Here is an 18008-nt window from a genome sequence, read left to right as displayed (position 1 = left end):
CCGCCTGTCTCAGCTGCGTGTGCAGTGTCTCACCTATAGAAACATGGGTGGGTTGAGCTCATCTCCCCCTCAATATCAATGTCAAAGAAACAGGAGCCAGGTCTAATAATAGTGTGGTCTGCAAGCATGGAGCTGATGGAGAACTTGTATTTAAACTACACGTCAGTAGAGCAGGGTGACCTGTACCCAGCAAGTGCTAGTACTTAAAGAGAGAGTATTACTACGAAGTAACACTGCGTGCGGCTAGTCAGCTGGCGGGGCGAGTGCCGGCAGGGAGCAGAGCCATCACTCTCATTTGTCGTTTTGCTGCCGGCCTTTGCCCACCGACTGCCCTCTTCCCGACTGCTCCAGGCCTGGGGGCGCTGACAGACCGCCTGCCTGTAGCTGTGACCAACTCCGCCTTCGCTGTTTTCTCGCAACGCCACGCTCCGCGTTAATAAACGGCTCCCGGTTCCTCGGGGGGATCGCAGTCACCGCCCGGCTGCCTGTCGCCGACACGCCTTTATCACTGATGGCAGCGGAGCCTGCTGTCCGGGGTAATCGCCGTGAGGCGCGGCCCCTTTAAGAGGAGGTGCTTCCTCCTCCTCCTCCTCCTCCTCCTCCTCCCCTGGCTTAGCCGGCGGGGCCGTGCGGCGCTCCGTAGTTGCGTCACTGAGCGGCGCCGGTGGTGTGGCCGTGGGCGCGCGGCCGTTGTGGGGCGGCGGCGGCGGCGGCGGGGCCGTTCTCTCGCCATGGCCGACATGGAGGACCTCTTCGGCAGCGACGCCGACTCGGAGGCTGAGCAGAAAGGTGCGGGGGCGCCGCGCTCCCCCTTCCCTCCCGGCTCGGTGGCGCCCCGCAGGCGGGCCTGGCGCCGGCCGCGCCGCCCTCCCTTGCCTCGTCCCCTCCCGCAGCCCTCAGGCCTGCGGGAGGTGGAGCGGCGCGGGCGGGTGGTGCTGACCCGTGGATTAAGGGTTAACATGCCTCCTGCTGGCGGCGTTGCTCAGGCAGCGGGCGTTGCCCCGGGCCTCCTTTGCACGCCTGCTTTTCTGGCCAGAGAGCAACGCCGACCGCGTTCGCGTAGCTACCCGCCACTTAAAACCGCCTCGCTGCAGTGAGGGTGTCCTGATCCCTGCGGTGGTGCGTGCGCTCCCGTGTACGTGCCCTAAGAGAAAGACCCTGGTCTCACAGCTGGGACTCCATGAAAAAGCGGTTTGTAGTGACTGTTTTGCATCACCGCGGCCATGGAAAACTCATGATGGGAAACAAAAGCAAAGCCTACCTCTGAATTTGGTAACGTTTAATCACATGCTTGCTTAGAGCTGTTTGGATTTGAGATCGTGAAAACAAGGTGTGTTTCCTGTTTGCCCCTTGTTATCTGGAAAAGTTTTAGCTGTCATCAGCATCTAAAGAAAAATGCTGGAACACCTCCTGCTTTAAGTCATTTGTATATTTTTAAAATGCTTGTTTCAATTTCTGTAAATTATTTTTCAAGGCAGATGTTCCTTTTTTTTTTCCTGCTTGAAATGGCATTCACCAAGCTCAGCATTCAAGAGTAACTCCATTGTAACAAACATGTCAGAGTACCTAAGACAGCTAACTTGGATTAAAGACATGACAGTTTTAGATTTGTAGGATCTCATAAGCCATACATACGTATTTACTTATTTTAAGCCCTCGCTATTTCAAATTTTATTTTCTTTACTTTTGTGTAATTGCTTATTCTTTCTACAGCTTCAGAATCTTAGATAATAGCTTGTGGTTTGAAACTTTGTGTGGCATCCATCATTTTACATTGTGTCTTTCACTGGCTGTGCTTTTATTAGTACACATTTTATTTTATTGTTCTAGGTAACTTTTGTAGTTCGTTCTTACAGTTCTCCATAGCTTCTCTCTGGGTTTTGGGGGGTTTTTTGGATTTTTTTTTTTTTTTTTTTTTTTTTAAAGCAATGCCCATCATCTTATGTGCATCCTTGTAGGGACATTTTAACTTTTGAAAGGGTGATGTTTGTTTTGCAGATTCCGATTCTGGATCTGAATCTGATTCTGATCAGGAGAATGCTGGCTCTGGTAGTAACGCTTCTGGAAGCGACAGTGACCAGGATGATGACAGAGAGGCAATAAAACCTAGTAATAAGGAGTTATTTGGAGACGATAGTGAGGATGAAGGGGCATCCCATCACACGGGGAGTGACAACCACTCTGAAAGATCCTACAATCGCTCTGAAGGTTCAGGACATTCTGAGCATGAAGATAATGATCAGTCAGATGTGGACCAGCACAGTGTTTCAGAAGCTGCTCATGATGATGAGGAGGATGATCACGGGCATGGGTCAGATGAAGGCAGTCATCATTCAGAGGGAGATGGTTCTGAAAAAGCACATTCAGAGGATGAGAAGTGGGGCAAGGAGGACAAAAGCGATCAGTCAGATGACGAGGAGAGACAGCAGAACTCTGATGACGAGGAGAGACAGCAGAACTCTGACGATGAGGAGAAAGTGCAGAACTCTGATGAAGATGAAAGGCCGCAGATATCTGATGATGAGGAAAGACTCCAGAACTCAGACGAGGAGAAAATGCAGAACTCCGATGATGAGGAGAGGCCACAGGTCTCAGATGAGGAGAAGATGCAGAACTCGGATGATGATGAAAGGGCCCAGCACTCTGACGAGGAGAAGATGCAGAACTCTGACGATGACGAAAGGGCCCAGCACTCCGATGAGGAGGACCAAGAGCATAAATCTGGTAGGACTGAATAGAGCAGTAATGATTTGCTTCTGGTTTGATCTCTCTTTATTGTCTCATTTATATTGGCCTGAAAAGATTCAGACTTCAATGTAAAGGCATTAATCACGTAGCTTTCAACTATAGTCACCTTTGTAATGTTTTTTTATGCAGCACTTTTAAATTCCTTTTCATCTGAATCAACTTATTAATACAAAGGAATTTTAAAATATGTGGAACAAAATTTTTAATTTGCTGAGAATAATTATGCTCCTCAGTAGAGTCTGCAAGGGGCAGTGATAGCGAAGATGAAGTTCTGCGAATGAAGCGAAAGAAACCAATTGCTTCAGATTCAGAAGTGGACAGTGATACAGAAGGACAGAAAGGTAAACGGTGGCATTGTTTTGCGGGGTTTTGCTTCATTTAATCCTCATCTTAAGATCACCGTTCATCTGCTACAGAATTCGATAAAATTGATAGCGCTTGCTATACGGTGTAACTATAGTGCCATGGAAATAACAAAACAGCACAGCAAGAATTCTGTGTGGGGAAGTACATGCTGTACTTCTGCTGATTATCTCTAGTTAGCTCTATTAGTTTTTCAGTTTCCTCCATGAGAGACGGAGCTTTTCTTTTGCGAATGTTGTTTCCCACATTTTTACTGAAAGATGTTAAGAAATGGTGCCTCTAATCAGAGCAGCCCAGAGAACCTATCCTGGTTTTGGTGATGTTTAGCTGGCTGAGAAAGAAGTGTTGATTCTTCTGAGAAGTAAAACCTCCAAAATGCATAATGAAGTTGCTGTTTACGTATATTTAAGTTGTTTACTTGAGTAAAGGATGATTTTATACTCTTAATTCTTCTGTTGCCATTTTTCAACTAGATTCTCTTATTTGATAGCGCCTTCCCAGGAAAACATACCTTGAATCCTTAGTTTAAAAATAACGTGAGAACTTTTTCAGGATAAGAGAATAATGTGTGCTTCATAAACATTCGCAATTTTTAGCCTTTGTAGGTGATTTTAAGTGGTAATAAAAGTGAAGGATGTGTTAATCTTTTTTTCTGTGAGTGTGCTTGTATGTAGGGGGGTGTGTGCACATATATGTGTTTTTTAACATAGTAATTTTTCTACTCAAGAGCATGCAGATGTCATGGATCTCTTTGGAGGTGCAGATGACATTTCCTCAGGGAGTGATGGAGAAGACAAGCCACCAACTCCAGGACAGCCCATTGTGAGTAGACTTGACTTTTGAAATAATTAACATGCCATTCCACTCTGAAATGTAGAACAGTGATTGGGTTTGATAAGATTTTAGTGAAAAAGCGAGTACCAGCATTAAGTAAGCATTACAGATAATTTTGCCCTAGCTAAAAGAATTATTAAAGTTTTATACGTAGCAATATCAGATGGATTCATTTATCTGCCTTCCCCCATTCCTGCTCCACTTTTTGTACTTGCAAGAAATATAATGAGTAGTTTTGATTGTCATCAAGTAAAATACAAGGTCTTTGGTACCTTAGTACAGCTATTTGACAAATATTTTCATTTTGTGTCTTGATGGTAATACATAAAAGTATTTTTTTTATCTGGGAAAAGTTGTCCCCCATTTACTCTCCAGTGCTTAGCTGAAAACTGTATGTCAGCTCCTTTGCTGTTTCCTTACTGTCTTTGGTCTCTTGAGTTTGCACTGGTGTTTGAAATCACTTTAAGCGGCACACGAAAATGCTGAATTGAATTGCTTTCACTGAAAATGTGCAAGTTCTTTTACCCAAACCTTCCTGATCTCTCTCTGCATATGGATTACGTTTCTTTAAGCAAAATGTAAGTGCTTAGTAGAGCAACAGTAGCCAGATAGACTTTTCTCACTTGTGCTCCTATTCTCCTTTTTTTCATTAGGATGAGAATGGACTGAGTCAAGAACAGCAGGAAGAAGAGCCTATTCCAGAGACTAGAATAGAGGTAGAAATACCAAAAGTAAACACAGACTTGGGTAATGATTTGTATTTTGTGAAGCTACCCAACTTCCTTAGCGTGGAGCCCAGGTAATTGCACATTAAATATGTGATTGATAAGGTTTTTTAGTGTTTCCCTATATTGCTTTTGGTTTAGTAATACAATTAAATATGGTGGCCAGATTTAAAATGGTTGAAATTAAGATGCACACTTTTGGTTGTGATCAGTCAATGGTAATATCTATTGTTGTTATCTAATCAAGTGCTGAGTAATTTTCTTCTGAGTTTGAGTTTCAGCTTGATAGAATAACTTTTTGTCTTTAAAAACCAAACAAAAATGTGACTTCATTGAAAGCACATGCTATCAGTTGGATTTTAAACATAGGTTCAGGCTCTCAGAGATGTGAAAGCCAAATGCACAGGATCTTTATGCAGTTTTGAGTGATAAAAACATAATTTTGAATTTTAGAATAAGCCCTTTTTTATTTGTGTGTGCTAAGTGTATTATTTAACTATGAAGAGGCTGGTTACTCATTGTCCTATTTACCTAACCCAAGCTAAAGAAATTTTCTGGAATTCATAAGGAGAAACAAAATAAATTACTAGAGTTGTTTGTGATGTTAGATTTGGCTCTAAAGCCCACCTTCAGCACTTCTAGTAAATTGCTGTTAAATCCATCTCGTCGAGTGTTTTGTTAAGGAACTTTATTGCATCGTTTAATAGGTGTCTTGTTAGTTGGCAGTGTAGCATTGTTTCTGTTATACATTAGTTAAATCATTCTTCCTGGCTTTCATGCTATAGACTGTTTCAGGAGAGAACTGTTAAGAATTCGGTTAGTGGCTGTAATCAGTGAGAGAAGTTGGGGATCTTTAGGGGTCAGACAGGACTGAAAATAGAGTTGTACAGTAGCAGAGTCTGTTTATCGCTTCTTTCCCTTGCAGCAGCCTGGAAACTATTAGGAAGGAGGCTAGGGAATGGCCTTCCCCCACTCACTCCCACCCCAATCATCGGGTTTTTTGAAGGAAGAGAGGAAAAACAATCTCATCTTCCTTTCCATTTGGTTGGTTTTGAGATTCAAATAAAAAAATTACAAAGATTGTGCTCTTAGAAAATCCCTAATTCACCACATTTATAAGATGATAATTTTTCCTTTTATTTTCTCTGTACTATATTGTATATATTTTATTCCAGACTTAACCCTGACCTCATCATCCTGATACTAAGGAAGCAGTATTTTCTGAGGCAGACTTGCTTTCTTTAGCTAGAGCCATTTAGAGGGTCTGAATGTTCAAGTGGCTGTAATGGATGGTAGTGAAGACACTTGGGGAGGCCTCCTGTGGTGCAGAATCAATGCAGTAAATTACATTACTGCAGAAATGGCTATCTCACAGCTGTAATGCCTCCTGTTGAGTGTGGTGTATAATTTAAACCTTTCAAGCACCTGTTATTTTGCACAACTCTAGAATAATCTGGATTCATTTTTAGAAGAATAAAGACTGTATTATATAATTTGTTGCAGACCTTTTGATCCCCAGTATTACGAAGATGAATTTGAAGATGAGGAGATGCTTGATGAAGAGGGTAGAACTAGGTTAAAACTCAAGGTATAATGTTAATTTTCCTTTTCTCTTTTACACATCTAGCCACATTTTTCAAAGTCTATTTCAGGTATTTTAGAATGGTGTTTTGAGTTGTGGTTCAGATTATGAAAGTGTGGACCAGTTCAGCACTGAGGAAACTTGATCCATTTTAGTAGTAAATTAAAAAAAAGCTTGAGAGCTGCATTTCACCTATAAAAGCGATACCTTTCACTTTCATTTCCTTGCATCATGCAGCAAATTATCTAGCCTTTCTAATTGTAATTCTTGACGTATATAGAGTATATTTTACCACAGTATTCCTTACTATGAGTTAGAAAAAATGTTTTGTTTTTTTTCCCACAGGTAGAAAACACAATACGATGGCGGATGCGACGAGATGAGGAAGGGAATGAGATCAGAGAAAGTAATGCACGGATAGTCAAATGGTCAGATGGAAGGTTAGTTTGGACTTTTTGCTATTGAAGGAATACAGTTGTTCTTACAGTGAAATGCCATAGCGTGCAAAATTGGAAAGTCGACAAACTTTTATGTCAGTTCTGCACAGCAGAAATTATTTTAGTCTCAGTGCTTTGAAAATTTTATGCTCTGCTTAGTTTGGATTGAAATATAATTATTGGCTATATATAAAAAGGAAACATGAAGGCTTTCTCCATTTATAAATGTGGCAAAAAATAGACTGTAGTGGCTTTATCAAATAACTGATACATGAATCTCTTTTAAGCATGTCTCTCCACTTGGGCAATGAGGTCTTTGATGTGTACAAGGCGCCACTTCAAGGAGACCACAACCATTTGTTTATCAGACAAGGGACAGGTCTACAAGGACAGGCTGTTTTCAAGACAAAGTTAACCTTCAGGTAAACATGCTATTCTATATCAAATGTTGATACTACTTTTGCAATTAAGTTTTGTAACTAGTATGTAAAGATTAGAGATACCAGTTCATAAACCTTCAGAGCTTAACTGTTCAACAAGAATGTGCTGTTTACCAAAGTCAGTATTTCGGTAAGATTTTTCCTAAATTAGATGTCCCAGTTTGAAAGGTTAATATGCCATTCACTGCAATAGGTAGGCTACATGTATTTTTTATATATATTTTAATTTGCATTTTTAAGTGCAAGTCCTCATCTGAATCAGAAAGAATTTTAATATTCCCTGAAATTAACCTTTCTTCTGATGCACAGTTGCTATCAAGATGATGATGACATCTTGGGATATTGATGTGAAATGTGAGGATGATTATTTAGGCTGGTAATGGACTGCAGATGGTTTGTTGAGAGAGGAATTGAAGTCTCCAGTAGCTGTTACAATGCACATACATAAATAAAAAAAAAAGGATGATGCTTTTACTTTTGTGCAGATGAATCTTTGAAATCTTAAGTATACTGGCCCTACTGTTGTCCTTTAAAAATGGATACGTTCCTTGAAGAAGTATTTAACCCATAGCTATTTTTTAACAGGCCACACTCTACGGACAGTGCCACTCACAGGAAGATGACTCTGTCTCTGGCAGATAGATGTTCAAAGACCCAGAAAATTCGTATTTTGCCAATGGCAGGCCGTGATCCAGAGTCTCAGCGCACAGAAATGATTAAGGTAGTGTGGCATGGAACTCTCTTATCTGCTGATTTAATCTAAAAAATCACAACTGCAATATAGCTGAACATTTCTGAACATTTTATGACTTTATGAAAAACAGAGTGTATTTTGGAGATACAGACAAGAGTTGTTAGCCATGGGTGCAGTTTGCTTAACCTTACAGATTACAAAAAAATCAGAAATGTACAATCTTTACACGGCTGTGAAATTATTTCAAAAGCTACAGTAGAATACGAGGTGCTCTTGAGTTGTTTGGGGTTTTTTTTTTTTCCCCTCAGTCTTTATATACTGCTTCTTTCTTTGGACAGAAAGAAGAGGAGAGATTAAGAGCTTCCATTCGTAGAGAATCTCAGCAGCGAAGAATGCGGGAGAAGCAGCATCAGCGTGGTCTGAGTGCAAATTATTTAGAACCTGATCGCTATGATGAAGAGGATGAGGGAGATGATGCAATCAGTCTAGCAGCTATCAAAAACAGATACAAAGGTGGCATCAGAGGTAATAATAAACCTTAACAGCATGTAAGTAGGCCCTGTGTGATTCAGATGGGTTAATTTTACAGGAGAGTCCTGGTAAGATTGTATTTTGCCACTTCATTTGATACATCAGGAGACATGAATTCAGTTCGTATGAGGTTTTTTTGTTTACTCTGGAGTTAGATTCTGCCAGCGTTTTGTGGGACTAAATGTAAGAGGATTATTTTTAATATTCTCTCTTCCTCACCAATTTCAGATAAAGATAAATATTTGTCTTTTCATTTTTCTCTGTAGAGGAACGCGCTAGAATCTACTCTTCTGACAGTGATGAAGGCTCAGATGAAGATAAAACACAAAGATTACTCAAGGCAAAGAAACTTACTAGTGATGAGGTAAGAAGAGGATTTTGTTCTTAAGCTACTCATTTTCAGTCAGGAACATTTCCTGCACTAAATCTAGTTTTTAAAGCTGAGACTTTTGTAGTTTCATTTATGCTGTGATGAATGTATTATTTGACTTGGCATGCTTTCCATGGTAATTAATCACCGATTTCTCATACACTGCATTGGTTCATAGACCTGACTGATTCCCAAAGGAGGTCACTATTGTTATTGCTGATTTAAAGATGGAAAAATTTATGCAGAGTTATGTAAAATGACTTTACCAAAATTATGCAAGGAGTAAGAAGACTTAATATCTGAATCCTAGTACAGTGTTGTCTCCTAAGCTACGTGGTCCTCTCCTGTTTATTATGGAAATAGCGAAAGCATTTTCACATAGTATTTCTGCTCTTTTTAAATAGAAGTGTTTAAAAACTGAGTTACAAAGTGTTAATGTCTGTTGCTAAATAGGCGTTATCCATCACCCAAGTGTCATCCTAAACATTAGGCCATGATCAAGTTAACTGTTAGCTACAGCAGTAGTGCTGTTTCCTCTCCTAAAATTGTATCTTACTGGTTTCTAATTTATCACTGCTGGGTATAAGCAAATGAATCTTTGTGTATATCACGTCTTGAGGTTTAGTTCATTTCAAGGGATGTCACTTCTTCTGATACAGCACTGCAGTGTAACACTTTTCAAAATTGACAGATACCATTTCTGAGATTAAAACTTCACTATTTTCATCCAGTGGTAGAAGTGGAACCAGGAAGTATATGGACTCTGTCCTATATCAGCTATACCTGTGTAGTCTGTTTTCCTGATCCTTGCTCCTCATTGTAAAATGCTTCTTTCTTCTGTGGCAAAGAGCCGTAGGACATTTACTGTGTACCTCGGGCAGCTGAAAGAAGAGGGAATTTTGGAATTCATGACAAATGGCAATTGACGCTGGCTCCCTGGCTTCCCACTGCCCTGTTCAAGAGGGAGTTGGGTTGGGTCAGGTGTTTGGCCTACTTGGTTTTAGTAGCCCATTAGTTTGCTTCCTTTTAGACATCACCAGTTCCGTATTCTGTAATCTCGCTGTTAATCAATATAGTGCAGCCCCGAGTTGCAGCTGTGCTTGCATTTCTCTCAAGCCAAGCATGGCTTAGGAGTGGTAGTTTGGTCACACCGGAGCTCTGCTGATAGCCGCCTTCACTTACGTGGCAGACTGATAAATACAAACTCACTTAGCTTAATAGGTTCTTAATACTACCCTGTAGGTTATGAGAGATGTTTTTACACTGGCATGCTAGTTTGATTAATCTTCCTGTCCTCTTTTACTGTAAATTATATTTTATTTAAAAGTTTATATGTGGAATATCATGCAGAAGTTTAAAAAGGCAAGTTTGAGTAGGTCAGTGTAAGCTTATGGAATATTTTTTAATGCTTTATGTTACCATTTCCTTTAAGAGATTATTTTAACTGTTTAGATTATTTTAACTATTGCCTTAAAATTTCTTTCAGTTGATTTCCTACAGTCATAGCTAGTGTGCTACTCTAATAGCTGCTGGAGTGGCTAGAACCTTATTCTTGAATTTTAGAGGCTTCCATAATAAAACTTCTTCTTAAAAGAATAATTTTGCAGCGTAGCTTGCTATGTGTCCTTCTAGTGAATGAACGCATGTCAGACTTTTGTAATCACAGCTGCTGAAATTCCAAAGTTGTGTTTAAATGACCGATATAGGACATAGTTTTCGGTATGACACACACCCCTATAATGTAAGAAATCTTAATTTTTGAAGGAGTAAGTTTGCTCTCATTTGCATTTCTATACTGTGCTTCCTGTAAACTTCTCGGGAGGCACGTCTTATTTCCCAGCCTGTTGGATGTTTGCTACATTCTGAATGCGTGTTCTTGCTGCTGTGACACTACTCCTCTTATACTGTCAGCTGAGTATTTGCACTAATAGGCATTGTAATATGAAGCAGAAAAAAAATTAGTTTTTCTTTTAAAGACATAGATTCTGGCTTTTTATTATACATTGAGGAAAATCTAATATTTCAGAAAATATGACAGTAATCCTGGAGACAGCCATAGTGAGGCGTGTAGACAAAACTGTAATTTTGTGAGCTCTGTTAGTGTTTGCTAGTAGAAATTGAATTGTTTATTTGTAAGACACTACTAGGTGCTAGTTCATGATACAGCAATGTCAGGACTTTGCAATTCCAGTCTCTCAGAAGAAAAGGTCTAGTCAACAGCATTTCTCTGCTGCTTGAGGAGCGATAGTCTCCATTTTAAAATTACATGACTTAAAGGTAACATGCCCATCAGGGCCACAGAGGGGTGCTACAGTATTACGAAAAATCCCCAGTGATGCATAACTACTTACTTTCAGTCACCACGTAGGAGGTATGGTATTTGTAATATGTATCTGCATACGTGAAACACGGACTTCCTTGTACACAGACTTGCTTTTATGTGCTGTCAGTCAACAACACAGCACAAATCTTTGTCCTGATAACAATTTGTTACCATTACTGAAAACTATTGTCAATCTATTATTAATACATTTGATCACCACACAGCAAGTAGTTTTACTGTTACTGTAGTTAATGGGGATATCCTGCTAAACAGGAAGATTAATCATTTAACAATAGCCTAGCTAGATTACAAGAGAATGCTTGTTCTGAGGAAGAAGCTATCATTGAGATTCCCACCCCTACTAATTCCTGTTTTCCATGCTTAAAATTCCTTCCTGAGATTCTCACTCTACTAACTTAATATGTTAATATAGAATAAAATGCTTTGAATAAAAAATTATTCATTAGAGTTCTGAAACTCAATCTTTGCTGCTTCTTAAAATCCAAGTAATATTTGTTGCTTTAAAAAAAAAAACCCTACCAAAAAACAAAACCAACAAATGGAAAAAGGGATGAGGTTACTTAGACCCGAGGGTATTTTTAAAGATACTGTTCTTTTTAAACAGTAATTGAGTTACCACTTGTTCTTCATGTCAAAATTGATGGGTTTTGCATTAACAACTAGTGATTTGTAGTTTGATTAAACATTTTCATAGCATTCTCATTTAAAATTTTGTCTGGAAGGATGATTTAAACTGAACTGGTGTAAATGCACACGGAATAAAAATCAACCTGTTGACTCTGTATTTAGGTGCTAAAAATTGGGCATCCACCCTATAAAAGTCATTATGGTATTGCTTGCAAACAGGTAATTAACTCAATGATTTGAGTTCCTTTGACCAGCTCTTTGAAGCCTCCTCAACTCTTATATTTCTTGGACTGTAAACTGTGGTGTTGATTCTCAGTACTAGCGGTTTCTCATCAGTCTTTTTCCTTTATGCCAGAGTGGTTTAGTTTTGGTTTGTTTTTTTTTTTAAATGAACAAACAAACAAAATGCCTACCCACTTACTGAATTTCTTCTTTGCTTCAACAGCTCTAATTTAGGGCATAGAAGTGTCAGTAGTCTGAAAACTTAGCAAAGCTACACAGGCTGCCTGAAGGGAAGGCTTCTGCATGTTGAAAAATTCACTACAAATTCTAGGAATTACCCATGCTCGTAAGACTTCCTGAGAATGATATTGCACATGCCATAAATCCAGATTATGACATAAATTACTTCCATGCCATAGTTCAGTTTGAAGCAGATACGGTTGCATGTCCATTGAGGTAAATGGAGCCGCAGCTGTATTATGGACCCTCTCAGGCTGGAGTTTGAGACTAGTAGCAATGTTGGCTGAATTTAAAGTACTGATACATAAGCAGTCCTGCAGCACAGTAGCACAACATGGAAAAACTAGAACTAATAATTTTTCTTTTCTTACAAGATAGACGTTGAGGTCTTTTTGTTGTTCTTCTCAGTTTTTTATTTTAGCTTGAAGTATGTTGGTTTATTTTTGTCCTTTTTTGCCTTTAGGAAGGTGAACCTTCTGGAAAGAGAAAAGCAGAGGATGATGACAAAGCAAGTAAGAAGCATAAGAAATATGTGATCAGCGATGAAGAGGAAGAAGATGACGATTAATATTAAGGAAGCACAAAAGTTGTTTGTTTTTTTTTTTTAAATATATATATTTATATATATATTGTACAGTTCTCTTACAGCAAAGATGTAAGTAACCATAATGGGGTTATTTTGATAAAGGAAGATTCCATTGAAGTCTGCGTTTCTGGTGTGAATAAAGTTTTTTGACTTCCTCTTACTTTTTAAGATTTTTCTCTTATTGCAGCAACTGTTGCACCAGGGATCATCACAGTGCTGTTTTTTATCTTGCACAGTACATTTCAGTTTTGAGAATTGTAACTGGTTATCCAAGTGAATTAATCAGTGGTTTTACTGAGTTCATTAGGAGAAACCATTCTAATCTTTATAGAATGCGTAAATGATAAGTTTGCCAGACAAGGGTATGGTGATTTAGGTTGCTGTTTGTATGGAAGGGTTGGAAGAATATGAGTGGTACAGTACAATTCTGTGTTTTTCCTAGATATTCCTTATTTCCTGTTGACTGTGGACAGTACTTTACTATGCTGGTATATTTGGATGACTGAAAGTATTTCTTATCATGTTCGAGTAAACTGTGAAGTTCTTGCCATTAGAATAGTTGACACACTATCACATAAGACATTTATTTTTCATGTATTGAAGTCCAGAATGAAAATCCGCGCCTTGCCTGAGCGTTAATAATAATAATAACAATAACAATAATAATAGGCCCATGCTAGTGATGTAAATGTCAGAGTAAAAGCACTTATTTAAACAAAACTAAGAAATTTCTGCCAGCACAGATGAAAGTCTCCTTTAAAAGGTGAAATGAACCACAATGCAAAAATATATCCTAATAATAGTGTCTCATAATCTCATATAATCCTTATGGTGCTATTTCGTATTGTTCCTGGTTGGTTTTATAAATAGGTTTCTTTAGCTGGGAGGTTGCTGGAGGAGAATGTTCTGGACAGAATCGTTGCTGCTTTTACACTATTTCTAAACACCTTATTGATTATGCAATACCAGTTGTAAAGTGGGGAAAGGCTAGAAGAAATATCTGAACTTTTCCACACTTTCTTTCCGAGATGAAATAGCCCATATGTAGTTTCTCTCGTTGGTGAGAGAGCATTCAGATGTTATCTGTGTTGGTTTTTTAAACTGACTTTTCACACAGTCCTACAGAGTTTGGATGCGACTTGAAAAAGGTAACAGAAAGAAAACAGAACTAGCTTAATGCCTCTTTAAACAAAACCATTGACTGATGCTGTGAAAAGTTTACTATGTGGATTTGTGTTACATATGATGAAATAAAGTAGCTGATAGTTACGTAAGAAGGACTGTTACCCATCTCTCTCCTGCCTAGCTGAATTCTGCTTTTTTATAAAACGGTAGAAGGGTGCAAGTGCCTCATAGTGAGCATTTTGCTCTTGTGACATTCTCTGGCTCTTTGAGATACAGCTTTCGACCTGGACATCTTGCTTTTGTCATCTTTAATTAGGCTAGTAGTTTGTCAAAATACTCTACCTCCATTTCTCCTGCCTGGAAGGTACAGGAAGCGTTCTAGCTGCAGTAGGACGGAGCTCTGCCTGTGTAATATATTCTGCTGAGCAGCTGACTGCAGCGTAGACATTTGCAAGTATGAAAACAAAGTGAAAATTTTCAACTCGGAAGTCTGAGTGCCTGAGAAACTGGTCTTTTTTTCTATAATTAAATTGCTATCTAAGAGTTCCTGTGCCTCTTTAATGTGCAGATAAAACCTTTCCCCATCTGCTGGAATTTTGACCCTGTAATCCTCTTAGTTTAGACCTCTGCTGGGAGACTAGTTCCTTACATGAGGTTACCTGCTTTCCATTTGTAATCTTCTCAGGAAGAAGCCAGCTGTTTAGAAAGGGACTCATTCTGTATGGATGTAACATGCTGTACTTTCATGTAAAACCCTCGCAGATACCTCTTAAACAACAAATTTGGCGTGTGGAAATACACCACCATTGCACTGGTGATGTGTTTGCTTTTATGTCAGTTTAATTGAAGTGTTGGGTATTTTTATTTTTACTACACTCCTAAGAGTGAAAATGTTTTAATCACTTTCATAGGTTTGATGCTGACTAAGCCTTTACTAAGTAAGTGGTCCACTTTAGCTTCCAAAAATGAAGATTTTTGTGGATTACAAAGATGAAAAGAAGTAATTTTTTACACTGTCGTCTTTTGTAAATTGCTCTTTTAAAGGCTTATTTAAACGTGGAATTTTAGAAAGTGTTTTGTCAGCTTAAATTGGTTTAACAATCATGTAATTAAAGTCACTTGAATGAACTTAGCCTTATCCACAGTATTTTTTTAGTTGTGAGTGTAATGTATAGTTTTATTTAACTCAAAGACAGTTTCTGCTACCCCTTTTCCCAGCCTCCAAGTATGAGAGAATTACTTGGAATTGTTTCATTTTACCCAAATTAAAAATATTAAGCCAAAGGAAAGAGAATGTGGATTGAACTGTGTTTACTCTTGTACTGACTGGTCAGAATACTTCTTCCAGAAAGGGCATGATTTGAACAACTTCCAACAAAGAAAAATTTCTTTGAAGAGCTGATATTAAGCTGTGTGAGTACTGGATTTTCTGGCTAGTGGCAGGATGTAGGATAAATTCTCTTGAAACAGTTGCTGAAAGCTGTTCTTGGCTATATAGTTTTGTTGTTTCAAGTATATCCTTCAACTGTATCCTGGTTTCCAGTTGTTGATGTGGAGTTTTCTTTCTAGTACCTGGTAGCATTTTCCACCAGCCATTTTTCTCCGTCCTAGCCGTGCAACTTGGCATGGATTTCATGTTGCAGCACACCTGATGGATTGGGGAGTGCCCGCTGCAAGGAGCAGCTGCTCATGCAGTCCTTCGTTCTTCCTAGCAGCAGGTTTGGCGATAACTAGCCCAGCTCAGTAAGTCAACTTGCTAAACTATCAGTAAATTTCTTTTCTGCTGAGTTCTTGTGTTTTCTGCCAGGCACGCCTGCAGCACTGCCTTATTGGCCAGGTGAGCATCAGAGCCAGCTCAGTAAGTTGGTGTGGTCGTGACTTGGGGGGCATCAGGGAAGGGTGATCTCTTTGGCAGAGGTAAACATTGACTTGCCTTTCTTCTGACAACTTACGCTGACCATACAGAAAGAAGTGAATAGTTTTCTACTGGTGTAGCTGCCTGAACTGGCACATTGAAAAGTCAGCTGTCCCTTGAGGTGGTGCAAGGGGAAGCAGAGGTGGAGCAGGACAGATCCTGTATATGGCAGCAAGTTTTAGCTCAGCTCTGATACGAAGCTGCAGCCTGAGGAATGTGTTAAACACGAGATGGTGACTTTCCTATGAAGTCATGGGTATTTATTTCTCAGCCAGTAGGCACAGAGGTCCTCGGTGTCAGCCCATTCTAGTAGAGTGCTTTTGTTTAACAGCATTAGACTGCTAATCAAGCCCTCTGGGTGTTGTGGAATGTATAGAGATTTTTACGTGGGAATGATTGAGAAGATGGTTTGTTTCTGATAAATGTTCTTTTAATTTTTGCTGTAAGAAGCATAATGTCTTACACTTGTGAAACTTAGCTAGGCTATTCTAACGCTCAGGAACTTGCCTGTGGCTTGACTTGGAAGTGCTCCTTGGAGAGCAATGTGACTAATACCTACTGTTGCCTAGCGATGCCCTTCGACTTGAGCTGGGGTTTTTTAATACTTGTCTGGACATGAAAGACTTGCAAAAAAGCTGCAAACTGGTATTGATTACTAGCTTGGATCTTTAATTGCTTTAAAACTCCTGGGCATTCTGAGGAATTATATAAGCTAAGTAGTTGAGAAAATAACATAAAATTAAGTAAATCTATGCTGAAATGATTCTCTGACACAAAGCCTTTTTATTAAAAAAAAAAATCCTTTGACAAGACTTGGTTTCTTGAGGTTTTTGGTGGTCGTTTTTAAAGGGTATTTTGATGCTTTAAGAGCCTATGAATCTTAGTTTACTGGGCTGATATTTGGAAGAAATAAGTTATTAAAGTGGAAGCTTAACTTCAGAAAGTGGTTTTTATTCTGGTCTGGGTTTTTTTTCCATTAAGGCTTAGTCTTGAAGAAATGAGAGGTGGTAGAGCCTGTTTACCAACAAGTGTAACTCCATGTCTCTGGGTTATGTTGAAATTTTCTGGGAAGTAGTAGCATTCGTGCAGTTATTGTTAGTCATGGAATCATATCCATGTTGTATTCTTTATTTACTGTAAATTAAAGATAAATGAAGTCCTATAAAACAGTGGCAGTATTAACTAACATACCCTCTTGTTTTATATCCTATGACTGAGTCAGATTATGTCTCATTTTATATTGTTTCATGCTTTTCCTGTTCTTTGCAAGATACCTCACTTCAGAATATAACTGTGGAAGTGAGATGCTAATCTTAGCCTGGTAATTTGACAGTTTTCTGAGGTTTTTTTTTTTTTTTCATCAAGTGTAAAGATGTATGATAAACATTCTGTACAGGACAGGTTCTTACAATAAGACTCATTATTGATCTTACGATAAATCCATTTTTGGAAAATTTACATGGATACTGAAGGAGCAGTCTGATTTTCAATGTGTAAAGGAAATAAACATTAGGGTTTTGGTAAGAGCAGTACCAGCCCTTCCATTCAGGTGTTTAGTACACTTGTATTTAGCGTTCACATGTAATTTTGAGCTCTAGAATCCTGCTATAGCTGTTGGTCCCGTGTTGGTTCTGATCGTGTTTAGTGTCTGCAGCTTTGAGGCCTGTTTACTGGTATAGAATAAGGTAACTGTGTTTAAACTGTGTGAGCTTGCTATCTCCTAGTCTTAGTTTTCAGCTTAAAATAAACTGCTACTTGGACTATGCTATATTTGTGAAGGGAGGAGTATATCCCAGAGAAGATAAGGAAGGATCAAGCCAAAGTGTTGTGGCTAAAACATGGTTTGGTTGGTTGTTTTTTTCTTTTCTTGTTTTTCCCTCTCAAAAGTAACTGGAAAAAGCTAAAGTGCCAAAATCACGGTTCTGCAATTTAAAATTTACCCTAGGCAGCTTGCGCCTTTCCAAATTCACACCTGATAATGTTAGGGGGTTTCTCCTTTCTTGCAAGCAAGTTAATCTGTGTTGGTTTAAGGGAAACTGTTAATTTAGACTCTGAAAGGTATCTTTCTTTAAGCAAAGATAGATCTTTCACATTTTTCTTAGAGGATACCTTATTTTACATTAACATTAACACAACTTGAGTTATTACCCCTTTTCCATACCCACCTTGCTACAGTATGTATGTCAGATCAGTAATTTGTCTTTTGGATTGAATTTCCTGTGTTG

General features: G+C 38.9%; 1 protein-coding gene across 4 annotated transcripts; it reads left to right on the top strand.

Annotated features, from left to right (window-relative positions):
- The first annotated feature begins 731 nt into the window (after positions 1-731).
- On the top strand, positions 732-12904 carry LEO1 (LEO1 homolog, Paf1/RNA polymerase II complex component). 4 transcript variants are annotated; one of them, XM_050903576.1, is made up of 12 exons: positions 732-789; positions 1999-2724; positions 2985-3089; positions 3839-3933; positions 4599-4744; positions 6174-6258; positions 6598-6692; positions 6977-7111; positions 7715-7850; positions 8162-8348; positions 8621-8718; positions 12625-12904. In XM_050903576.1, the coding sequence occupies exons 1-12, from the start codon at positions 732-734 to the stop codon at positions 12691-12693; spliced, it is 1935 nt and encodes a 644-aa protein (XP_050759533.1). In that variant the 3' UTR covers positions 12694-12904. The 4 variants fall into 4 exon arrangements, with proteins under 4 accessions (XP_050759533.1, XP_050759532.1, XP_050759531.1 ...); XM_050903575.1 differs by having other exon boundaries at positions 12621-12904; XM_050903574.1 differs by having other exon boundaries at positions 2982-3089; positions 12621-12904.
- The last annotated feature ends 5104 nt before the right edge of the window (positions 12905-18008 follow it).

The sequence above is a fragment of the Gymnogyps californianus genome, chromosome 11, assembly GCF_018139145.2.
Source record: "Gymnogyps californianus isolate 813 chromosome 11, ASM1813914v2, whole genome shotgun sequence".
Taxonomy (NCBI): Eukaryota; Metazoa; Chordata; class Aves; order Accipitriformes; family Cathartidae; genus Gymnogyps; species Gymnogyps californianus.
Note: the sequence above shows the minus strand (reverse complement) of the source record. Positions and strands in the feature narration are given on the sequence as shown.